The sequence below is a fragment of the Pristiophorus japonicus genome, chromosome 17 (genome assembly GCF_044704955.1).
Source record: "Pristiophorus japonicus isolate sPriJap1 chromosome 17, sPriJap1.hap1, whole genome shotgun sequence".
Taxonomy (NCBI): Eukaryota; Metazoa; Chordata; class Chondrichthyes; family Pristiophoridae; genus Pristiophorus; species Pristiophorus japonicus.
In genome coordinates this window covers 38,669,303-38,694,563 of record NC_091993.1, presented here as the reverse complement: position 1 = coordinate 38,694,563, position 25,261 = coordinate 38,669,303, and the positions used below count along the sequence as shown (strand labels likewise).

The 25,261-nt window shown below is 49.7% G+C and overlaps 1 protein-coding gene across 3 annotated transcripts in view; it reads right to left on the bottom strand.

Moving 5' to 3' along the window:
- The window catches only part of efl1 (elongation factor like GTPase 1), a 372,345-nt gene extending 347,233 nt beyond the window's left edge, over positions 1-25,112 (bottom strand). For 2 of the 3 annotated variants that reach the window (XM_070858673.1, XM_070858675.1), the window contains exons 1-3: positions 25,055-25,112; positions 16,562-16,665; positions 6,338-6,405 (exon numbers count right to left, since the gene is read on the bottom strand). In XM_070858673.1, coding sequence (XP_070714774.1) covers positions 6,338-6,405; positions 16,562-16,652 — 159 coding nt within the window. In that variant the 5' untranslated portion in view covers positions 16,653-16,665; positions 25,055-25,112. Of the gene's footprint in view, positions 1-6,337; positions 6,406-16,561; positions 16,666-24,675; positions 24,797-25,054 lie in introns of those variants that run through there. The other variant, XM_070858674.1, reaches the window with a different exon arrangement.
- Positions 25,113-25,261: the final 149 nt, after the last annotated feature.

Below are 25,261 nucleotides of genomic sequence, written 5' to 3'. Positions count from 1 at the left end.
GGGGTGAGAAGAGGACGGGGGGGTGAGAAGACGGGGGGGTGAGAAGAGGACGGGGGGGGTGAGAAGAGGACGGGGGGTGAGAAGAGGACGGGGGGGTGAGAAGAGGACGGGGGGGTGAGAAGAGGACGGGGGGGTGAGAAGAGGACGGGGGGGTGAGAAGAGGACGGGGGGGTGAGAAGAGGACGGGGGGGTGAGAAGAGGACGGGGGGGTGAGAAGAGGACGGGGGGTGAGAAGAGGACGGGGGGGTGAGAAGAGGACGGGGGGGTGAGAAGAGGACGGGGGGGTGAGAAGAGGACGGGGGGGTGAGAAGAGGACGGGGGGGTGAGAAGAGGACGGGGGGGTGAGAAGAGGACGGGGGGGTGAGAAGAGGACGGGGGGGTGAGAAGAGGACGGGGGGGTGAGAAGAGGACGGGGGGGTGAGAAGAGGACGGGGGGGTGAGAAGAGGACGGGGGGGTGAGAAGAGGACGGGGGGGTGAGAAGAGGACGGGGGGGGGGTGAGAAGAGGACGGGGGGGTGAGAAGAGGACGGGGGGGTGAGAAGAGGACGGGGGGGTGAGAAGAGGACGGGGGGTGAGAAGAGGACGGGGGGGTGAGAAGAGGACGGGGGGGTGAGAAGAGGACGGGGGGGTGAGAAGAGGACGGGGGGTGAGAAGAGGACGGGGGGGTGAGAAGAGGACGGGGGGTGAGAAGAGGACGGGGGGTGAGAAGAGGACGGGGGGGTGAGAAGAGGACGGGGGGGTGAGAAGAGGACGGGGGGGTGAGAAGAGGACGGGGGGTGAGAAGAGGACGGGGGGGTGAGAAGAGGACGGGGGGGTGAGAAGAGGACGGGGGGGTGAGAAGAGGACGGGGGGGTGAGAAGAGGACGGGGGGGTGAGAAGAGGACGGGGGGTGAGAAGAGGACGGGGGGGTGAGAAGAGGACGGGGGGGTGAGAAGAGGACGGGGGGGTGAGAAGAGGACGGGGGGGTGAGAAGAGGACGGGGGGGTGAGAAGAGGACGGGGGGTGAGAAGAGGACGGGGGGGTGAGAAGAGGACGGGGGGGTGAGAAGAGGACGGGGGGGTGAGAAGAGGACGGGGGGGTGAGAAGAGGACGGGGGGGTGAGAAGAGGACGGGGGGGTGAGAAGAGGACGGGGGGGTGAGAAGAGGACGGGGGGGTGAGAAGAGGACGGGGGGGTGAGAAGAGGACGGGGGGGTGAGAAGAGGACGGGGGGGTGAGAAGAGGACGGGGGGGTGAGAAGAGGACGGGGGGTGAGAAGAGGACGGGGGGGTGAGAAGAGGACGGGGGGGTGAGAAGAGGACGGGGGGTGAGAAGAGGACGGGGGGGTGAGAAGAGGACGGGGGGGTGAGAAGAGGACGGGGGGGTGAGAAGAGGACGGGGGGGTGAGAAGAGGACGGGGGGGGTGAGAAGAGGACGGGGGGGTGAGAAGAGGACGGGGGGGTGAGAAGAGGACGGGGGGGGTGAGAAGAGGACGGGGGGGTGAGAAGAGGACGGGGGGGTGAGAAGAGGATGGGGGGGTGAGAAGAGGATGGGGGGGTGAGAAGAGGATGGGGGGGTGAGAAGAGGATGGGGGGGTGAGAAGGGTGAGGATGGACGGGGGTGAGAAGAGGATGGGGGGGTGAGAAGAGGATGGGGGGTGAGAAGAGGATGGGGGGGTGAGAAGAGGATGGGGGGGTGAGAAGAGGATGGGGGGGTGAGAAGAGGATGGGGGGGTGAGAAGAGGATGGGGGGGTGAGAAGAGGATGGGGGGGTGAGAAGAGGATGGGGGGGTGAGAAGAGGATGGGGGGGTGAGAAGAGGATGGGGGGGTGAGAAGAGGATGGGGGGGTGAGAAGAGGATGGGGGGGTGAGAAGAGGATGGGGGGGTGAGAAGAGGATGGGGGGGTGAGAAGAGGATGGGGGGGTGAGAAGAGGATGGGGGGGTGAGAAGAGGATGGGGGGGTGAGAAGAGGATGGGGGGGTGAGAAGAGGATGGGGGGGTGAGAAGAGGATGGGGGGGTGAGAAGAGGATGGGGGGGTGAGAAGAGGATGGGGGGGTGAGAAGAGGATGGGGGGGTGAGAAGAGGATGGGGGGGTGAGAAGAGGATGGGGGGGTGAGAAGAGGATGGGGGGGTGAGAAGAGGATGGGGGGGTGAGAAGAGGATGGGGGGGTGAGAAGAGGATGGGGGGGTGAGAAGAGGATGGGGGGGTGAGAAGAGGATGGGGGGGTGAGAAGAGGATGGGGGGGTGAGAAGAGGATGGGGGGTGAGAAGAGGATGGGGGGGTGAGAAGAGGATGGGGGGGTGAGAAGAGGATGGGGGGTGAGAAGAGGATGGGGGGGTGAGAAGAGGATGGGGGGGGGTGAGAAGAGGATGGGGGGGTGAGAAGAGGATGGGGGGGTGAGAAGAGGATGGGGGGTGAGAAGAGGATGGGGGGGTGAGAAGAGGATGGGGGGGTGAGAAGAGGATGGGGGGGTGAGAAGAGGATGGGGGGGGTGAGAAGAGGATGGGGGGGTGAGAGAGGATGGGGGGGTGAGAAGAGGATGGGGGGGGTGAGAAGAGGATGGGGGGGTGAGAAGAGGAGGGGGGGTGAGAAGAGGATGGGGGGGTGAGAAGAGGATGGGGGGAGAAGAGGATGGGGGGGTGAGAAGAGGATGGGGGGGTGAGAAGAGGATGGGGGGGGTGAGAAGAGGATGGGGGGGTGAGAAGAGGATGGGGGGTGAGAAGAGGATGGGGGGGTGAGAGAGGATGGGGGGGTGAGAAGAGGATGGGGGGGTGAGAAGAGGATGGGGGGGTGAGAAGAGGATGGGGGGGTGAGAAGAGGATGGGGGGGTGAGAAGAGGATGGGGGGTGGGAGAAGGATGGGGGGGTGAGAAGAGGATGGGGGGGTGAGAGAGAGGATGGGGGGTGAGAAGAGGATGGGGGGGTGAGATGTGGATGCCGCGGGGGTGAGAAGAGGATGGGGGGTGAGAAGCGGATGGGGGGGTGAGCAGGGGGGGGGGGTGAGAAGAGGATGGGGGTGAGAAGAGGCTGGGGGGGTGAGAGCGCCGCATGGTGGGGGAGAAGAGGATGGGTGGAGCGCCGCGGCAGTGTGCGGGAGAGGATGGGGGGGTGAGAAGAGGATGGGGGGGTGAGAAGAGGATGGGGGGGTGAGAAGAGGATGGGGGGGTGAGAAGAGGATGGGGGGGTGAGAGAGGATGGGGGGGTGAGAAGAGGATGGGGGGGTGAGAAGAGGATGGGGGGGTGAGAAGAGGATGGGGGTGAGAAGGAGGATGGGGGGGTGAGAAGAGGATGGGGGGGTGAGAAGAGGATGGGGGGGTGAGAAGAGGATGGGGGGTGAGACCGCTGATGGGGGTGAGATGCGATGGGGGGTGAGGAAGAGGATGGGGGGGTGAGAAGAGGATGGGGAGGTGAGAAGAGGATGGGGGGTGAGAAGAGGATGGGGGGTGAGAAGAGGATGGGGGGGTGAGAAGAGGATGGGGGGTGAGAAGAGGATGGGGGGGTGAGAAGAGGATGGGGGGGTGAGAAGAGGATGGGGGGGTGAGAAGAGGATGGGGGGTGAGAAGAGGATGGGGGGGTGAGAAGAGGATGGGGGGGTGAGAAGAGGATGGGGGGTGAGAAGAGGATGGGGGGGTGAGAAGAGGATGGGGGGGTGAGAAGAGGATGGGGGGGGGATGGGGGTGAGAGGGATGGGGGGGTGAGAAGAGGATGGGGGGGTGAGAAGAGGATGGGGGGGTGAGAAGAGAATGGGGGGTGAGAGAGGATGGGGGGGTGAGAAGAGGATGGGGGGGTGGGATGGGGGGTGAGAAGAGGATGGGGGGGTGAGAAGAGGATGGGGGGGTGAGAAGAGGATGGGGGGGGTGAGAAGAGGATGGGGGGGTGAGAAGAGGATGGGGGGGTGAGAAGAGGATGGGGGGTGAGAGAGATTGGGGGTGAGAGATGGGGGGGTGAGAAGAGGATGGGGGGGTGAGAAGAAGGATGGGGGGGTGAGAAGAGGATGGGGGGGTGAGATGAGGATGGGGGGGTGAGAAGAGGATGGGGGGTGTGAGAAGAGGATGGGGGGTGAGAAGAGGATGGGGGGGTGAGAAGAGGATGGGGGGTGAGAAGAGGATGGGGGGTGAAGAGGCTGGGGGTGAGAAGAGGATGGGGGGGTGAGAAGAGGATGGGGGGGTGAGAAGAGGATGGGGGGGTGAGAAGAGGATGGGGGGGTGAGAAGAGGATGGGGGGGTGAGAAGAGGATGGGGGGGTGAGAAGAGGATGGGGGGGTGAGAAGAGGATGGGGGGTGAGAAGAGGATGGGGGGGTGAGAAGAGGATGGGGGGTGAGAAGAGGATGGGGGGGTGAGAAGAGGATGGGGGGGTGAGAGAGGATGGGGGGGTGAGAAGAGGATGGGGGGGTGAGAAGAGGATGGGGGGGTGAGAAGAGGATGGGGGGTGAGAAGAGGATGGGGGGGTGAGAAGAGGATGGGGGGTGAGAAGAGGATGGGGGGGTGAGAAGAGGATGGGGGGGTGAGAAGAGGATGGGGGGGTGAGAAGAGGATGGGGGGGTGAGAAGGGATGGGGGGAGAGAGGAGGGGGGTGAGAAGAGGATGGGGGGGTGAGAAGAGGATGGGGGGTGAGAGAGGATGGGGGGGTGGAAGAGGATGGGGGGTGAGAAGAGGATGGGGGGGTGAGAAGAGGATGGGGGGTGAGAAGAGGATGGGGGGGTGAGAAGAGGATGGGGGGTGAGAAGAGGATGGGGGGGTGAGAAGAGGATGGGGGGGTGAGAAGAGGATGGGGGGTGAGAAGAGGATGGGGGGGTGAGAAGAGGATGGGGGGGGGGGTGAGAAGAGGATGGGGGGGTGAGAAGAGGATGGGGGGGTGAGGAAGAGGATGGGGGGTTGAGAAGAGGATGGGGGGTGAGAAGAGGATGGGGGGGGGGCAGGGGGTGAGAAGAGGATGGGGGGGTGAGAGAGGATGGGGGGGTGAGAAGAGGATGGGGGGGTGAAGAAGAGGATGGGGGGTGAGAAGAGGATGGGGGGGGAGAAGAGGATGGGGGGGTGAGACGAGGATGGGGGGGGTGAGAAGGGATGGGGGGTGGTGAGAAGAGGATGGGGGGGTGAGAAGAGGATGGGGGGGTGAGAAGAGGATGGGGGGGTGAGTGAATAGGGATGGGGGGGTGAGCGCCCGGCATGGGTAGAGGTGGGGTGAGAAGAGGATGGGGGGTGAGAAGAGGATGGGGGGTGAGAAGAGGATGGGGGGGTGAGAAGAGGATGGGGGGGTGAGAAGAGGATGGGGGGGTGAGAAGAGGATGGGGGGGTGAGAGGGAATGGGGTGAGAGAGGATGGGGGGGTGAGAAGAGGATGGGGGGGTGAGAAGAGGATGGGGGGGTGAGAAGAGGATGGGGGGGTGAGAAGAGGATGGGGGGGGTGAGAAGAGGATGGGGGGTGAGAAGAGGATGGGGGGGTGAGAAGAGGATGGGGGGAGAGAAGAGGATGGGGGGGGGGTGAGAAGAGGATGGGGGGGTGAGAAGAGGCTGGGGGGTGAGAAGAGGATGGGGGGGTGAGAAGAGGATGGGGGGGTGAGAAGAGGATGGGGGGGTGAGAAGAGGATGGGGGGGTGAGAAGAGGATGGGGGGGTGAGAAGAGGATGGGGGGGTGAGAAGAGGAGGGGGGGCGAGAAGAGGATGGGGGGATGAGAAGAGGATGGGGGGATGAGAAGAGGATGGGGGGGTGAGAAGAGGATGGGGGGGTGAGAAGAGGATGGGGGGGGGGGGGGGGGGGGGAAGAAGATGCCGCCGGTGCTGGGCCGCCGCCGACTCTTCAGGCGGGGCCCGCCCCCAGCGAGAAGCCGCAGGCCCACCGACGACTTCGGGCAGGGCCCGCACGTAGCACATGCCAGGCTGCTGCTGCCGCCGACTCTTCAGGCGGGGCCCACCTCCAGCGAGAGGCCGCGGGCCCTGCCGCCGCCGACACTTACGCAGGGCTCCCAGGAGGACTTCGGGCAGGGCTGCCCCCAGTGAGTGGCCGGGCGGGCCCCGCCACCAGGTAAGATGCGTCAGGCCACTCAACCCGGGATAGGGGCAACGTCCCTTCGGCCTGGGATAGGGTCGTCGCCCTGGTGACAGGACGCGCTGGGAGGGCTGGGAGCTACTGCGCACGCGCGCAGCTGCCGGCACTGTTTTGGCGCAGGGCTGTAGCTCCGTCCCCAGCAGTTTCTGCTGCGCCGCGCCGAGGTGGAAAAGGGCCTACAGATATCGGAGAATCGCGAGGTAAGTATTCGGCGCAATTTTTGTTCTATAAATTAGGCGGGCCTCTCCGATGTGCACTGTTCTAGCGGGCGTCTGAAACTTGAGCCCATAGTGTCTAATTTATTAATTGCTTACCTTTCCTGCAAGTCGATTAGAAATGATCCCATTGCTAGCAATAAGACTGTCAGCTAAGGTGGTTTTTCCTAAAAATATATAATACAATGCACGTTAGGTACAAAAATGTAAACATATTTCAAACAAAAGAAAGTTACTATTTTGGAACTTAACACACAGATGTTTCTAAACATTCTAACACGTCACTTATTTAAATCACATGTATTTAACAATTTAAAAATTCTCATCCTTGTTTTCAAATCCCTCCATGGCCTCGTCCCACCCTATCTCTGTAATCTCCTCCAGCCCCACAATCCCTCCGAGATGTCTGTTTGCGCTCCTCTAATTCTGCTATCTTGAGCATCCCTGATTATAATTGCTCAACCATTGGTGGCCGTGCCTTCTGTTGCTTAGGCCCCAAGCTGTGGAACTCTCTGCCAAAACCTCCCGCCTCTCTACCTCTCTTTCCTCCTTCAAGATGCTCCTTAAAACATACCTCTTTGACCAAACTAATTTCTACTTATGCGGCTTGGTGTCAAATTTTTATTTCATAATACTCCTGTGAAGCGCCTTGGAATGTTTCACTATGTTAAAGGCACTATATAAATACAAGTTGTGGTTGTTGTAGTAAAATGCTCCAAGGCACTTCACAGGAGTGTAATCACACAAAAACAAAAATTGACACAGCCAAAGAAGGAGACATTAGGACAGGTGATCAAAATCTTGGTCAAAGAGGTAGGTTTTAAGGAATGTCTTAAAGGAGGAGAGAAGGAGAGGTTTAAGGAGGGAATTCCAAAGCTTAGCCCAAACAGCTGAAGGCATGCCAACCAATGGTGAGGCGAAGGAATTTGGAGATGCACAATAGCTAGAATGGAAGAACATAAAGTTCTCGGAGGGTTATAGGAGGTTACAGAGATAGGGAGGAGCGAGGCCATAGAGGGATCTGAACACGAGGATGAGAATTTTAAAATCGAGGCGTTCGGGGACTGGCAATCATTGTAAGTCAGTGAGCACAGGGGTTGATGGGTGAACGTTATTTCGTGCAAGTTAGGATATGGCCACAGAGTTTTGGATGAGCTTAAGTTTATGGAAGGTAGAAGATGGGATGCCAGCCATAAGAGCATTGGAATAGTTGACTCTGAAGGTAACAAAGACATGGATGAGGGTTTCAGCAGCAAACTGGGCTGATGCAGGGGCGGAGACGGGTAATATTCCAGAGGTGAAAATAGGCGATCTTGAGAAGTGACATCCCAAAGAGGCTGTGGAAAACCTTAGGACACGATGTACCTTGACTTCCATTTCTAACAGGCTTATGGTGGAAATAAAATTGATAATTTCTTGATTATTATGTGTGGTGGCACATGTCGGGAGAGAAGAGGGCTTTTGCACAATTCACAGAGTCTATGATATCATTTACCCATAATACATAGCAGGAAAACAATTCTGTTTCCACAACCAGATAGCATTAGCAGTGATCACAGGAAAAATAAACAGCTAAGATACAATAAAATGAGAAAAGTAACACACTATTTTACAAATCGATTCACCACTGAAATTGTATGCAATCCATTTCACCTGATTAAGATTTTCTTTAGTTCTACATTTATCACTAACAAGCATACCTGCATGAAATTCTTCAAATATTGTGACTCAATAATCTAAAATATCAACCCAACAATCTAAAGCATTAAACACACAATCTATATCAACTCCACATTCAAAAGAAATATTTAAAAATTCTCAACGAAGATATATTCCACTGAAAAGTAAAAATTCCACGAGAAAAGTGATCCATCCGTGGAGCAGTAAAGAAGTTAAGGATAGTATTAGATTAAAATAGGCTTATAATGTTGTGAAGAATAGTAGTATGCCTGAAGATTGGGACAGCTTTAGAAACCAACAAAGGAAAACCAAAAAATTGATAAAAAGGGAGAAAATAGAATGAGAGTAAACTCGCAAGAAATATAAAAACAGAATATAAGAGCTTCTAAAATTACGTAAACGGGAATAGAGTCGCAAAATTATACATTGGTCCCTTAGAGGTTGAGACAGGAGAAATTATAATGGGGAATAGGAAATGGCAGAGACTTTAAACAAATATTTTGTATCTGTCTTCACAGTAGAAGGCACCAAACAGCAGACAAAAAATAGTGGGAAACCAAGGGGCTAATAAGAGTGAGGAAATTAAAATAATTAATATCTGTAGAGAAAAAGTACATGAGAAACTAATGGGACTAAAAGCAGATAAAGCCTCTGGACCTGATGGCCTACATCCTAGGGTTATAAAAGAGGTGGCTGCAGAGATAGTGGGGCTGATATTCAGGCCCACCAGTAAGTTGCCGCACTTACGATTTTTTAAGTGTTTCTACCGCCGTCTCGGAAGAGGTCAACTCTTGATCCAGATTCAGGTTTTTGTCTTTTTTTGAGAAGACCGGAAGTCGGTCATAATGGGGGCGGAAATGCGTAGTAAGTGCTGGTGAGGGGCGGAAGTCAGTGCGGGACCGAGTCTCCGCCACTGTCAGTCAGCGGCGGAGCGGTGGTGACGTTATTGCGTGTGTGGGTCACCATGTCTCTCCCCTCATTTAAAGGGGATAGAAGCAGCAAATTTTTTGTTTCGGCCACTGGGCCACCAGGGAGGGTTTCGGCCAGGCCAGCGGCCTGGCACCCAAGATGGGGTGCCAGGCTGCCTGTTGGGCCCTTCCCTTGAAGGGCCGCCACATTGCTGTGGCTCACACATACAAAACAAGGTGCACTGGCAGAAAAAGCGCAGCGGATCAAAGATTTTTTTCAGGTGAATTTCGTGCGGAGTGGGATGGAGGTGCGGGAGAGCGGGGGTGCGCGCTTTGTTGATACACTTGGGACGGTCGGCAGCAGCGGGGCGGAAGTGGGGAGCGCCCGAAAAATCCCCGAGGTGAATTTGGATCGTGGTGGCCAATCGACTGCAACGCGGCAGCCACTCGATTCCACCGCATGGCCGCTGCAAAACGGCAGTAACGGGCCTTACCCGGATCCTGAATTTCGGCCCCAGTGGATGCATTGGTTGTGATCTTCCAAAATTCCCTAGATTCTAGAATGGACCCAGTGGATTGGAAGGTAGAAAATGTAACCCCTGCTTCAGCTCAGAGTGAGAAAATAAGAGTTTCATAAGTGGGAGAGTTCGGTGAAGTGGGGGCGGGAGGTGTTGCTTTGCCTTGTTTTTCTTAACTTTTTCCGTAGAGCGGCGGCATACCTGAACGGGAGCAGACCGAGGCCCGAGAGTGGGGATAAAGGCCACAGCAGACCACAGCATACGGGCAGGGTAATCTCCTGGACTAGTTTCGATCGCCTGGTTGGATCGGAGAGGAATTTTCCCAGATTTTTTCCCCAATTGGCTTGGGTTTTTATCTGTTTTTTTGCCTCTCCCAGGAGATCACACAGCTCAGGGTGAGGAGAACTCTGTTGTGTGACATTGCAGGTAAGGCAGGTAAGTGATTGGTCATGATTGTGGGCTAAGTTTTTCTTTAAATTAACATATAGCATATAACTAAATACTAAAAACTAACCTTTATTAGTTTAACTAATTTAATAAACTATATAGGGTAAATACTTGATTAACGCTAAACTAATTAATTAAATAATATAACGGGAAAACAGGAGATGTGTTGCTGCTGCAATATGTGAGAGCTTCTGGACGTTTTGGTCCAGGGTGACTACATCTGCGGTAAGTGTCTGCGACTCGACGAACTTCGGCTCTGAGTCGAGGAGCTGGAGTCCGAACTGCAGACATTGCGAGACATCAGGGAGGGAGAAAGTTCGCTCCAGGAGGCAGCCACACCCTCCAGATTAAATACTTTAGAATTGACACGTGGTCAGGGACAGGAGAGTGTGACTGCGAGTGAAGCAGGTAAGGGATCCAGGAGGTAGTATTGCAGGAGCTTCAGTCCCTGCACTTGTCCAACAGACTTGAGGTTCTTGCAACCCTTGAGGACAAGTGTGCAGACTGCAGGGTGGACGAGCAGACTGACCAAGGCACCGTGGTGCAGAAAGCCATTCAAGTGGGGGAAGTAGAGGCAGGTGGTTGTAGTAGGGGACAGTATAGTTCGGGGGATAGATAGGGTTTTCTGCAGCCAAGAGCGTGCGTCCCGAAGGCTGTGTTGCCTACCCGGTGCCAGGGTAAAGGACATCTCCTCCGGGCTGGAAAAGAACTTGGAGTGGGAGGGGGAGGATTCAGTTGTCGTGGTACACGTAGGTACCAATGACATAGGTAGGATTAAGAAAGAGGTTCTGCTGAGAGAGTTTGATCGCCTAGGGACTAAATTGAAAAGCAGAACCACAAAGGTAATAAGCTCTTCATTATTACCTGAGCCACGAGCAAATTGGCATAAGGTCAATAGAATCAGGGAGATGAATGCGTGGCTCAGAGGTGGGAGGAGTGGGTTTCGATTCATGGGGCACTGGCACCAATACTCGGGAAAGAGAGAGCTGTTCCGTGGGGACGGACTATACCTGAACTATGCTGGGACCAGAGTTCTCGCGAACCGACTAACTAGGGAGGTAGATAGGGTTTTAAACTAAATAAGGTTGGGGGGGGGGGCGGAGGACGGTCGCAGTAGACAGCAATCTAGAATGCTAAAGAGAAAAGAAAAGGAAGCAATGCAGGAAAGTGATTGTGGTAAAGATAACCAGATAATGTCAGGAAGGGACAGAGCATACAAACACAAGAGTCTACTAACAAATAGGGTCCAGATAAGAAAAAATATCAAATGAGACAAATAGGGCTATAGTACAAAATAATGTTAAGATGTCTAATAATGTTAAAAATACAAATTTAAAAGCATTGTATCTGAATGCACGAAGCATCTGTAATAAGGTAAATGAATTAACAGCGCAAATAGATATAAACGGATACGATATAGTTGCAATCACGGAGACATGGTTGCAGGGTGCAAGGATATTCGATATTTAGGAAGGACAGGCAAAAAGGAAGAGGGGGTGGTGTGGCGTTGTTAGTAAAGGATGAAATCAGAGCAATAGTGAGAAAGGATATTGGCTCAGAAAATCAAGATGTAGAATCAGTCTGGATGGAGCTAAGGAGCACCAAGGGGCAGAACACATTGGTGGGAGTTGTCTATAGGCCTTCAAACAGTAGTGGTAGTGTAGGGGACGGCATCAAACAGGAAATTAGAGATGCATGTAGCAAGGGTACTACAGTAATCGTAGGTGACTTTAATCTACATATAGACTGGCCAAACCAAATTAGTAATAATACTGTGGCAGATGAATTCCTGGAGCGTGTACGAGATGTTTTTTTTTTTATTAAGAGCAGTATGTTGAGGAGCCTACTAGGGAACAGGCTATCCTAGATTGGGTATTGTGTAATGAGAAGGGGTTAATTAACATTCTTGTTGTCCTTTAGGAAAGAGTGACCATAACATGATTGAATTTCTTATTAAGATGGGAAGTGAAGTAATCCAATCTGAAACTAGGGTCCTAAATCTAAACAAAGGAAACTACGAAAGTCTGAGGAATGAATTGGTTATGATAGATTGGGAAGATTCATTAAAAGGCATGACGGTGGATAGGCAACGACTAATATTTAAGGAACGAATGCATGAATTGCAACAGTTATACATTCCTTTCTGGCGTAAAAATATAAAAGGAAAAGTGGCCCAACATGACAAACAAAAGAAATTAAGGATAGTATTAGATCCAAAGAGGAGTTATACAAAGTTGCCAGGAAAAGTAGCAAGCCTGAGGATTGGGAGCAATTCAGCAAAAACAGACCAAGAGATTGATTAAGAGGGGAAAAATAGAGTATGAGAGTAAACTTGCAAGTAACATAAAAACCGACTGCAAAAGTTTCTACAAGTGCGTAAAAAGAAAAAGATTAGTGAAGACAAATGTAAGTCCTTTACAGACAGAAACAGAAGAATTTGTAATGGGGAACAAGGAAATGGCAGAAGAATTAAATAAATACTTCGGTTCTGTCTTCACGGAAGAGGACACAAATAACGTTCCAGAAATGCTAGGGAACCAAGTGTAGTGAGCAAGAGGAATTAATGGAAATTATAATTAATAAGAAAATATTGCTGAAAAAACTAACAGGACTGAATGCCGATAAATCCCCAGGGCCTGATGATCTGCATCCCAGAGTACTAAAAGAGGTAGCCATGGAAATAGTGGATACATTGGTTGTCATCTTCCAAAATTCTATAGATTATGGAACAGTTCCTGCAGATTGGAGGGTGGCAAATGTAACCTCACTATTTAAAACAGGAGGGAGAGAGAAAACAGGGAACTACAGACCAGTTAGCCTAACATCAGTAGTAGGGAGTCTATTATAAAGGATGTAATAACGGCACAATTAGATAATATCAACGGGATTAAACAAAGTCAACATGGATTTATGAAAGGAAAATCATGTTTGACAAACCTACTGGAATTTTTTGAGGACGTAACTGATAGAATAGATAAGAAAGAACCAGTGGATGTAGTGTATTTGGATTTTCAGAAGGCCTTTGATAAAGTTCCACATAAGAGGTAAGTGTGCAAAATTAAAGCACATGGGATTGGGGGTAATGTATTGACATGGATTGAAAATTGGTTAAATAACAGGAAACAGAGAGTAGGAATAAACGGATCTTTTTCGGGGTGGCGGGCAGTGACTAGTGGGGTACTACAGGGATCAGTGCTTGGGCCCCAGCTATTCACAATATATATATAAATGATTTGGATGAGGGAACCAAATGTAATATTTTCAAGTTTGCTGACGACACAAAACTAGGTGGGATTGTGAGTTGTGAGGGGGATGCAAAGACGCTGCAAGCTGATTTAGATAGGTTGAGTGAGTAGGTAAACACATGGCAGATGCAGTATAACGTGGATAAATGTGAAGTTATCCACTGTGGTAGGAAAAACATAAGGACAAAGTATTATTTAAATGGTGATGGCTTGGGAAGTGTCGATGTACAGAGGGACCTGGGTGTCATTGTACACCAGTCATTGAAAACAAACATGCTGGTGCAGCAAGCAGTTAGGAAGGAAAATGGTATGTAGGCCTTCATTGCAAGAGGATTTGAATTCAGGAGCAAGGATGTCTTACTACAGTTATACAGTGCCTTGGTGAGACCGTACCTGGAGTATTGTGTGCAGTTTTGGCCTCCTTAGGTAAGAAAGGATATCCTTGCCATAGAGGGAGTGCAGCGAAGGTTCACCAGACTGATTCCTGGGATGACAGGACTGTCGTATGAGGAGAGAGTGGGTCGGCTAGGCCTGTATTCACTAGGGTTTAGAAGAATGAGAGGGGACCTCATTGAAACGTATAAAATTCTGACTGGGTTGGATTGACTGGATGCAGGGAGGATGTTTCCCCTGGCTGGGAAGTCTAGAACAAGGGGTCACAGTGTCAGGATACGGGGTAGGAAATTTAGGACTGAGATGAGGAGAAATTTCTTCACTCAGAGGGTGGTGAACCTGTGGAATTCTCTACCACAGAAGGCTGTGGAGGCCAAGTCACTGAATATATTTAAGAGGGAGATCAATAGATTTCTAGAAACAAAAGGCATCAAGGGGTATGGGGGAAAAGCGAGAATATGGTGTTGAGATAGAGGATCAGCCGTGATCATATTGAATGGTGGTGCAGACTTGAAGGGCCGAATGGCCTACTACTGCTCCTATTTTGTATGTTTCTATGTTTCAAGAAAGGAGGGAGAAAGAAAACAGAGAACTACAGGCCAGTTAACCTGACATCAGTTGTCGAGAAAATGCTGGAATCAATTATTAAGGAAGTGGTAACAGGCAATTTAGAAAATCATAATATGATTAGGCAGAGTCAACATGGTTTTATGCAAAGGAAATTGTGTTTAACAAATTTATTAGAGTTTTTTGACCATGTAACTAGCAGGGTAGATAAAGGGGAACCAGTGGATGAAGTATATTTGGATTTCCAAAAGGCATTCGATAAGTTTCCACGTAAGAGGTTGCTACACAGGATAAGGGCTCATTGGGTTGGGGCTAATATATTAGCATGGATAGAGGATTGATTACTGGACAGAAAACAGAGTAGGGTAAATGGGTCATTTTCCGGTTGGCAGGCTGTAACTAGTGGGGTGCCGCAAGGACCAATGCTTGGGCCTCAGCTACTTACAATCTATCTGAATGACTTAGAAGAAGGGACTGAGTGCAATATATCCAAGTTTGCTGATGATACAAAGCTAGATGGGAAAGTAAGCTGTGAGGAGGACACAAAGAACCATGGGATATAGACAGGTTAAGTGAGTGGGCAATAAGGTGGCTGATGGTGTATAATGTGGGGAAATGTGAGGTTATCCACTTTGGAAGGAAGAATTTTTTTTTAAAGAAAAAAAATGTTGGTCTTCAGAGATTTAGGTGTCCTCGTACAGGAAATAGAAAGTTGGCATGCAGATACAACAAGCAATTAGGAAGGCAAATGGCATGTTGGCCTTTATTGGGATTGGAGTACAAGAGTAAGGAAGTCTTGCTACAATTGTACAGGGCTTTGGTGAGACGACACCTGGAGTACTGTGCACAGTTTTGGTCTCCTTATCTGAGGGAGGACATTCATGCTTTAGAGGCGGTGCAATGAAGGTTCACTAGATTGATCCCTGGCATGAGAGGATTGTCCTACAAGGAGAGATTAAGTAGACTGGGCCTATACACTCTGGAGTTTAGAAAAATGAGAGGTGATCTCTTTGAAACATGTAAGATTCTTGGGGGGGGGGGGGGGGGGATTGACAAGGTAGATGCTGATAGATTGTTTCCCCTGGCTGGAGAGTCTAAAACTAGGTTCATCATGCCTTCTTACATCAATCAGCACCTACACTAACTTATAGGGCCCAAGTTTCCACATGATTTGCGCCTGATTTTTAGGAGCAACTGATGGAGAACATACTATCTTAGAAATCGCAATTCTCCACATTTTTTTTCCGCAGTTCTAGTCAGGTAGAACAGTTCTACTTTGGAACAGAATTTTTTCTTCAAAAGGGGGCGTGTCCGACCACTGACGCCTGATTTCAAAGTTTCCACAGTGAAAATGTACTCCAAACTAACTTAGAATGGAGCCAGTGAAGATTTTTGTAGAACTGAAAAAACCTGTTCTACACATTAAAAAATCAGGCGCAGGTTACAAATTAGGCGTCCAGAACGAGGTGGGGGGGGGGGGGGGGGAAGGGAAGTCATTAAATTCTACAATAAATCCTTATTTATACTTCTACAAATATTATACAAATAAATCCAACCTGAATAAACATTTATAAGCAAAGAAAAGATTAAATAAACCATCTTCCTACCTATGTGAAAGTGCTTCAGCCACGGAGAATGCTGCAGGCGTTCGTTCCCGCGGGGGGTGGTGAAGGAAACAGCCGTTCGTTCCCGCGGAGCGGGAGGGGGGGCGAGGAGGAGATAGCCGTTCGTTCCCGCGGGGGGTGGTGAAGGAAACAGCCGTTCGTTCCCGCGGAGCGGGGTGGGGGGAAGGAGACAGTGAGAAGGCTGCAAGAAGCCTCAGTGCTGATGGCAATGTGCTTTTATTAAAAAATGTTCAAAAATTAAACAGCTACAAAGAACTACAAAAATGGCCGAGTGCCAAAGTTTCCTTCACACTGCGCGTGCGCGAACACTCCAACGCGCACGCGCAGAGTTGCCGGCAGGAAAAAAACTAATTTAAATGGTACCCGCCCCCTCCCATTTACAAAATCGGCGCGAGTGTAGGCTCTGCCCCCCTGGGCGCCGCGCCAAACAGACAAGGAGCTGCAAAGCGCTCCAGAATCGCGCGTTTTCTTTCCGGCGCCGTTTTAGGCGCGAAAAACGGGCGCCCAGCTCGGAGGGGCGCCCGTTTTTTATCGTGTGGAAACTTGGGCCCATAGACTTTATGGATATTTATCAACATGAACAAACAGACATGCATATACAACATCGCTTTAAATGTCACCTTGAAATGTCACGTCAGTTTGATATTGACCCATTAAATTTAGCTAAATGCACTTTATATTAAATTAAGCGATGTTAGCATTTCCTCTTATTCGACTTGGCTCTTGTGAAACCAAACATACAGGAAGAGATCTAAAAACACACTGTTCACATGTTAGAAGTATATCCAGAAGCTGGAACAATACAACATAAAAACTAATCCTGTCAGGGAATTGGTGCCCTTGCCACTGGAGATAATTACTGCCATTTAGTTACATTTTGGAGAGGTAATAATGTGAATTGATAAGTAAAGATGTTTTTAAATCTAAAGAGAAATCTCACCATGGTCCACGTGAGCTACGATGCAGATATTCCGGATGTTGACAGTATTCTTTTGTAGATCAACAATATTTTCCAAATTAGTATGGCCCATTTTGAATTCGATTCTGTAACAATATGCAAATAAAATGATAATATTGTACATGCCATTAATAATAATACAAGTTAACATTCTAAGGTGTCATATTCTACATTCAGAATACCACATACCAGGGAATCTTACAAATGTATAAGACTGTTCAGCGACCCAGGTTAGGTCATGATATTGTTTTTAGTAGTATGTAAAACTGATATTTTAAAATGTTGAAGAATCTGAGGCTAAAGCAAATTAACAAGTAGCGACTAACTGCTGAAGCATCCAGAACTAGTGAGGATAAGTTGACAAGGACAGGTATACATTAGCTATCAATGTATTGTGACATCCTAACTGAAGCGATATGATGCCTGTAACTCATACCAGGATTAGAGATGTTTTATTCTTGAATTTCGATAGAATAATAATGCTTGTCCCACATGCTTCCAGGTTCTTGGAATAATAATGTACCTCCCATAGCAATGTTTCATGTCCTTGGAGTAATAGTGCATCTCCCACAGGAATATTTGCAATCCTTGGAGTAATAGTGTATTTCCCACAGCAACGCTTGCAGGTCCGTGAGGTAATAGTCCTTGGAGTAACAGTGCATCTCACAGAGGTCCAAGGCTGAAACCAGTTAGTACCAGATCCCAAGCTCTATTTGAAGAAGAGCAAGTCGTTCTCCTAGTGTTGTGGGCAGCATTAATATCTCAACCAACACTACCAGGAACAAATTAACTCGTCACTATCTCATTGCTGTTTGTGGAAGCTTGCTGTGTACAAATTGGCTCCCGCATTTCCTCCACTACAACAGTGACTATGCTTCAAAAGTAATTAATTGGCTGTGATGCGCTTTGGGATGGCCTGAGGATGTGAAAGACATTATCAAAATGCAAACCGTTCTTCTTCTTCTTCCTCCCTATGCCACATTTCACTTCCTCTCAGACTGCCTGAGCCTGGTGTTATATCTTTCCCAGCCTTCCTGCTGCTGCCATTTTGTCTTTCTCACTATCCCTATATACAGTGCATTCTCGCATCCTATTTATCTCCTGTTGTACTCATTAAACTACACTTCAGATACTTCATTCTTTTTAATTCCAGTGATGATGTGCCAATATATGGGGGGGAAGGAATCCAAAGCTGATTGGTTTATTTTGTATAGAATGCATTAAAGTGATACAGCGTGAACTGGAACATGTTTGAGCAAATCCAATGCAAATACTTTGAAGGTCTGTATTTGCAATCAGCAAGAACAAGTACAGTCAGTAAATGCATCAAGTGGGCAGCGAGCACAAAGATCTAGGAGGTAGAAATTCGTCTCGGGTGGTGGCGCTAAACAGGTGGTATCCGATTGGCCGCCCGTTATAGGCAGCGCCCGATATTTAATTCCACTGACTGCAATGGAACTGAGTATGAGGCGCTGTGTATAACAGGCGGACAATCCGATACTGCCTGTTTTGCATCACCGCACTGGACAAATTTCTGCCCCCTAGTTTTGATTCCAGTGGCAAAAGTGGGAGGGGAGAGAACAATCATACATGGTTGTGACTCCGAAAAAGTATTTTCATTTTTATTATCTTAAAAGTAATGTGGCTGATTAATACGAATATTTTTGGTTGACAAGGAATGGGAAATCTGCATTCCTCCATTGAGATCTATTTAAGGCCCTATTTGATCATGTACAAAGATACAGCAGTTATTTTTTGATGTAACACAGAAACCAAAGGAAGCAATCATTTATCCTCTTGTAAAATAATGCAAAATATTCTTAAAGGCTAAAAATAAAACCGCCAAAACCGGAATAGCTTTGGATTTTCCATTGTAATTTTGGAGAACTATTTCCTCTCCATGCCCCTCATAGCTGAGTACCCTGGAGGCAGTTCAGAGAATGTTCACTAGGTTGATTCCGGGGATGAGGGGATTGACTTATGAGGAAAGGTTGAGTATGTTGGGCCTCTACTCATTGGAATTCAGAAGAATGAGAGGTGATCTTATCAAAACGTATAAGATTATGAGGGGGCTTGACATGGTGGATGCAGAGAGGATGTTTCCACCGATGGGGGAGACTAGAACTAGAGGGCATGATCTTAGAATAAGGAGCCGTCCATTTAAAACAGAGATGAGGAGAAATTTATTCTCTCAAAGGTTTGTAAATCTGTGGAATTCGCTGCCTCAAAGAGCTGTGGAAGCTGGGACATAGACCGTTTCTTAAACAATAAGGGAATATGGGGTTATGAGGAGCGGGCAGGGAAGTGGAGCTGAGTCCATGATCAGATCAGCCATGATCTTATTAAATGGCGGAGCAGGCTCGAGGGGCTGCATGACCTACTCCTGTTCCTTTTTCTTATGTTCTTATGTACCCACTCCGTAGCCCAGGCTGCCCAACAGCCATGCACCTCTGCATTCCTTCTAGCTCGGTGCCCTCTCTGCACCACTGATACTTGCTGCACAATCTATATTCTCAACACAGAGTTGAGACCTGCTAAAGAAATTGGCTTCAGGGGCCTAAGAATTTCTAGGGGCCCGGGCCATTCGCAGCAATCAAGTGGGATATGTGAAAATCATTCAGACAGCCTTGCACAGTATCCCACCAGAACCTATCCATCAGATGCTGAGAAGGCACTCAATAGCAAGTGGAGGTACCTCGTCTATACCCAGTAGAAGTTTTTTTTTTCCTGCCATGTTTCCTGTTTCATCATAGGCAGTCCCTCGAAATGAGGATGACTTGCTTCCATGCCGAAAAGAGATGAGTTCACAGGTGTTTCAATGAAAGACCTAATATTCCGGATCCTGAACTACATGTTGAAGGGTGGAAGATGCTAGTGCGTGGATTTTTTTTAATGTGTGGTGGCCATTGCACCCTAGCCAACACACGGGCTTGACAGAGCTAGGTTTTGGTCCAGTGGCAAGGATTAACCAAGAAGACTGGAGACCAGCTCTGCTGCATGGACCTAGTGCACACACATATCGCAGTGTGGACTGGCCCGTGCTGCCCCTGGGCTCTCGCCTCTTCTGGGCCCCATTCACATCCCTCTACGAATTCTTGCTGCTCCTTCGCCCTGACCTCGCCACTCCTGCTGTACCTGCCCGCCTGTTTATTTCCTGTTTATATCGCAGATGGACCTCAACTCTGTATGTGGCTCCTCTAGTTTCAGTTACATTAAACAGTATGGTCTCCCTTTCTTTGAGTTGGTTAACGACATACAGCAAGGATGCCAAATTTCCCCATTATTGTTTGTAGCAACTTTGAAACCCTAGCATTTGCTTAAAAAAAAGTCTCCCAACATACAAAGGGTAAAGAGTACAAAATATGCTGAAAACATATTACAGGTTGAACCTCCCTTATCCAGAACCCTTTTATCTGGAACCACCCCTCGTCCAGAACCATTCCCAGCCACCGGGGAGCCCTGGCACATGCGCAGAACTCCGACATGAACAAATTGAAGTCCTTTCTCGCTGCCAACTCCCACAATCGCTGGCCTGACCCCGCGATACACCGCCCCGCCCCCCCCCACCCATGATCTCTCTGCCGCACTCCCAGTCCCAAGTCAGCCAGCCCCGATATCCCCTTATTCAGTACCTGTACCATCCAATTTAACGTGACCACCCATCGTACGGCAAAATTCTTTATCCAGAACAGGCCAGGTCCCAAGGGTTCCGGATAAGGGAGGTTCAACCTGTACCGCCATTACAGATCTCACGGGCCTCCGTCCCTCCTTCTGTTTAATGGCAGGAGTCTGCACAATGATATTATGGGAATGATCTGTTTATCCCTACTCTCTGTTTACCGTCTATTAACTAATCCTCTGTCCATTGGTCTTCTAAAAAGGAAGGTCCGTTTAGGGCCACATCACTTAAGAGATGTTGAAACATACAAACTACTGGAGAACATTAGGAAAGGAAAGCAAGGTTAATACACCTAGCTGTGTGTCAGCCGTGGCTCAGTGGGTAGTACTCTCGCCTGAGTCAGAAGGTCGTGGGTTCAAGTCCCACTCCAGAGACTTGAGCACAAATGTCGAAGCTGACACTCCAGTGCAGTACTGAGGGAGTGCTATACTGTCAGAGAAGCCGTCTTTCGGATGAGACGTTAATCTCAGGTTCCCTCTGCTCTCTCACCTGGACGTAAAAGATCCCAAGGCACTATTTTGAAGACGACCAGGGGAGTTATCCCTGGTGTCCTGGCCAATATTTATCCCTCAATCAACATAACTAAAACAGATTATTATCACAGTGCTGTTTGTGGGAGCTTGCTGGGTGCAAATTGGCTGCTGCGTTTCCTACATTCCAACAGTGATTATACTTCAAAAAGTACTTCATTGGCTGTAAACCGCGTTGAGACGTCAGTGGTCGTGAAAGGGGCTATATAAATGCAAGTCTTTCTGTCTTTTTAAAGCTGAACGCCCAAACTGAACTATGTTATTCCTTTGGCAGTGCAGGTATGCCGATTCGGAGAAAACAAACTAATATATCTGAACTTTAACTAAAATTCACGGGTATAAATCAGAGAATGATTGGTTCCACTGGGCCAGAGCCTTCCACTGCCAGTGATTTTTATCAATTGAAACAAGCTGATGTGACAGCTTTTCCCAATCAATAAAATGTGAATGTAGAGGAACGCAGTGGATTAGATGCTTGCCCTGCCTTCCACTGCTGGGATTACAGCCAATGTGGCCTGATGCTCTCCTGTTTGTCAGAGTGCCACCCTTTTGTCCTGCAGTCTCCAGGAACTGAAGATTAATCTCCTGGACATTGTTTTTTTTTAATTTTCTGCCTCAGCTCATCTGCTGCTGAAACCCTTATGCATGCCTTTATTACCTCAGTTTTGACTATTCCAATGCACTCCTGGCCGGCCTCCCACATTCTACCCTCTGTAATTAAAGTCATCCAAAGCTGCCCGTGTCCTAACTCGCACCAAGTCCCACTCACCCATCACCCCCTGTGCTCGCTGACCTACATTGGCTCCCGGTTAAGCAGCGCCTCGATTTTAAAGTTCTCATCCTTGTTTTCATAACCCTCCATGGCCTCGCCCTCCTTATCTATGTAATCTCCTCCAGCCCCACAATGCCCATCCCCCACCCCCCATCCTCCAAGATGCTCCTCTAGTTCTGGCCTCTTAATAGCTCAAAAATTGGTGGACGTGCCTTCAGCTGCCAAAGCCCTAAGCTCTAGAATTACCTCCCGAAACTTCTCCGTCTCTTTACCTCTCTTTCCTCCTTTAACGTGCTCTTTAAAACCTCCCGGGCATCTGCCCTAATATCTCATGTGGCTTGGTGTCAAATTTTGTTTTATAATACTCCTGTGATGTGCCTTAGGATGTTATACTATGTTAAAGGTGCTATATAAATGCAATTTGTTGTTGATCTTTGAACACTTTTGTTTATTAATTATAACTATATTAGCGATGGGAAAAAAGACTGTTTGACTGACAATCAAGAATCATTCAATCAAGTCATGAAGAGTGTTTGTTTTCAATTGAATTGGGAAAGCGGTGCCCCTCAAGAATAGGTCTGTCAGGCAACCAATGGCAGGGGAGTGGGGGTACAGGGTTTGGAACTGAGAAGTGATGTGATGGAAACCTCGATGGAGGTCATGTGAGGATGATGTGAAACCAGAGTTGGCAACCCGAGCTACATGCAATGGGTTGAGCAGAAGTGGAACCAAGTATAAAAACTGATCCTAATTCAGCCTCTAATCATTAGTTTGCGACAGGAGAGGCCACAAGATAGCTGGTGCAGAAAGTAGAAAAAAATTTATATTGGGATCAACTACGCTGAAAAACTGAAATAAAAACAGAAAATGGCAGAAATGCACAGGTCAGACAGCCCCTGTAAAGAAAGACTGGTGTTTATATAGTGCCTTTCATAATCTCAGGACCTCCCAAAGCACTTTATAAGCCAATAAAGTACTTTTGAAGTGTAGTCACTGTTGTAATATAGGAAGCGCAGTAGCAAATTTGCACACAGCAAGTTCCCACAAACAGCAATGCAATAATAGCCAGATAATCTGTTTTACTAATGTTGATTAAGGGATAAATTTTGGCATTAGGACACCAGGGGATAACTCTACCACTCTTTCTCAAATAATGCCATGGGATCTTTAATGTCCACCTGAGAGAGCAGGCGGGGGACACGGTTTAATGTCTCATCTGAAAGACAGCACCTCCGACAGTGCAGCACTCCCTCAGCACTGCACTGGAGTGTCAGCCTAGATTTCAGTGCTCAAGTCTTTGGAGTGGGATTTGAACCCACAACCTTCTGACTCAGAGGCAGGAGTGCTACCCACTGGTGAAGAGAAACAACAGCTGGGCGATATTGACATTTTCTGAAGCTGGGGCTGACACACAGACAGTGTTGGAGCAAGGTAGAAGTTTGTTACCTCTAGACTTGACTACTCCAACACACTCCTGGCTGGCCTCCCACATTCTACCCAAGTAAACTTGAGGTCATCCAAAATCAGCAGCCCATGTCCTAATTCACACCAAGTCCCACTCACCCATCACCCCCCGCCCTGTGCTCGCTGACTTACATTGGCTTCCGGTTAAGCAACGCCTTGATTTCAAAATTCTCATCCTTGTTTACAAATCCCTACATGGCCTCGCCCCTCCCTATCTCTGTAATCTCTTTCAGCCTCACAACCCCACAAGATGTCTGCTCTCCTCTAATTCTGCATCCCTGATTATAATCGCTCAACCATCAATGGCCGTGCCTTCAGCTGCTTCGGCCCTAAGCTCTGGAATTCCCTCCAGAGTGGAAACTCATTTCAGGGTCAAATATGACACCTAGGATGCAAACAGTCTTGTTCACCCTCAGATTGATGCTCGGGAGAGGGATGGAGTCGGTGGTTATGGAACCCAGTTTGTGGCGGGGATCAAACATAATGGCTTTGTCTTCCAATATTTAATTGGAAAAAAATTCTGCTCATCTTTGACCAAGCTTGTGGTCACCTGCCATAATTTCGTCTTGTGTGGATCGGTGTCAAATTTATCTGTGGCGAGAAAGCAGAGTTAACGTTTCGGGTTGATGACCCTTTGCCAAAACGTCATCTGACGAAGAGTCATCGACCCAAAACGTTAACTCTGCTTTCTCTCCACAGGTGCTGCCTGACCTTCTGAACTTTCCAGCATTTTCTATTTTTATTCCAGATTCCAGCATTTCCAGTAATTTGCTTTTGTGTCAAATTTATCTGTTTTGTCTTGTAACGCTGCTGTGGGCGTTTTACTGCGTTAAAGGCGCTCTATAAATTCAAGTTGAAACATAGAAACATAGAAAATAGGTGCAGGAGCAGGCCATTCAGCCCTTCTAGCCTGCACCGCCATTCAATGAGTTCATGGCTGAACATGAAACTTCAGTACCCCCTTCCTGCTTTCTCGCCATACCCCTTGATCCCCCGAGTAGTAAGGACTTCATCTAACTCCCTTTTGAATATATTTAGTGAATTGGCCTCAACTACTTTCTGTGGTAGAGAATTCCACAGGTTCACCACTCTCTGGGTGAAGAAGTTTCTCCTTATCTCGGTCCTAAATGGCTTACCCCTTATCCTTAGACTGTGACCCCTGGTTCTGGACTTCCCCAACATTGGGAACATTCTTCCTGCATCCAACCTGTCCAAACCCGTCAGAATTTTAAACGTTTCTATGAGGTCCCCTCTCACGCTTCTGAACTCCAGTGAATACAAGCCCAGTTGATCCAGTCTTTCTTGATAGGTCAGTCCCCACCATCCCGGGAAGGGAGCTTTCCAGAGAACCAAAGAAGGTGTACAGAGGAAACGTTACAAGGACACCCTCAAAGCCTCCCTGACAAAGTGCAACATCCCCACCAACACCTGGGAGTCCGTGGCCAAAGACCGCCCTAGGTGGAGAAAGTGCATTCGGGAGGGTGCTGAGCTCGAGTCTCGTCGCTAAGAGCGTGAAGAGGCCACGCGCAGGCAGCGGAAGGAGCGTGCGGCAAACCAGTCCCATCCATCCCTTCCCTCATCCACTGTCTGTCCCACCTGTGACAGAGACTGTAATTCCCGTATTCGACTGTACAGTCACCTGAGAACTCACTTTTAGAGTGGAAGCAAGTCTTCCGCGATTCCGAGGGACTGCCTATGATGATGATGACAAAGAGGCCGAGCATGCTGCCAGCCGGCTGCCTCACATGGCGACAGCTCCAGGCCCCAGGCCCCGGCACTGCCTGACAACTCGCCTCTGGGGCAGCCCGCGAGTGCTTCAAGGTGGAATGGCCTGAGCAGGAAGCAGCGGCCCAGGGCCCCGTGCACTGAGTGGGGGTGAAGGGGGAGAAATGAACCCGGCTCCAACCCCACCGGGGGCCACAGACAGGTCCGACAGGGGGCGAGGGGGGTGGGGTTGTGGGGTTAGAGCGAAGCTTCGGGGCCGCGAGAGGCCCGAAAACACGCTTGCCGAAAAGGTAATTCCGCCCTACCTGCCGCCGGGAAGTTCGGAGCCGCCTGGTCAGGCCGGCCCGCGCCCTCTAACCCCGCGCTCACCCCGCGCTGACCCCGCGCCGTTGCCAGGACGCGGCGGTTGCCAGGAGACGGTTGCCCGCCTGGAGACGCTCGACACACAATCCAAGGCCCGAGCCGCTGTGCAGCCGGCTCCCTGCTTCCGCCGGCCATGCAGTGCCTGTGAT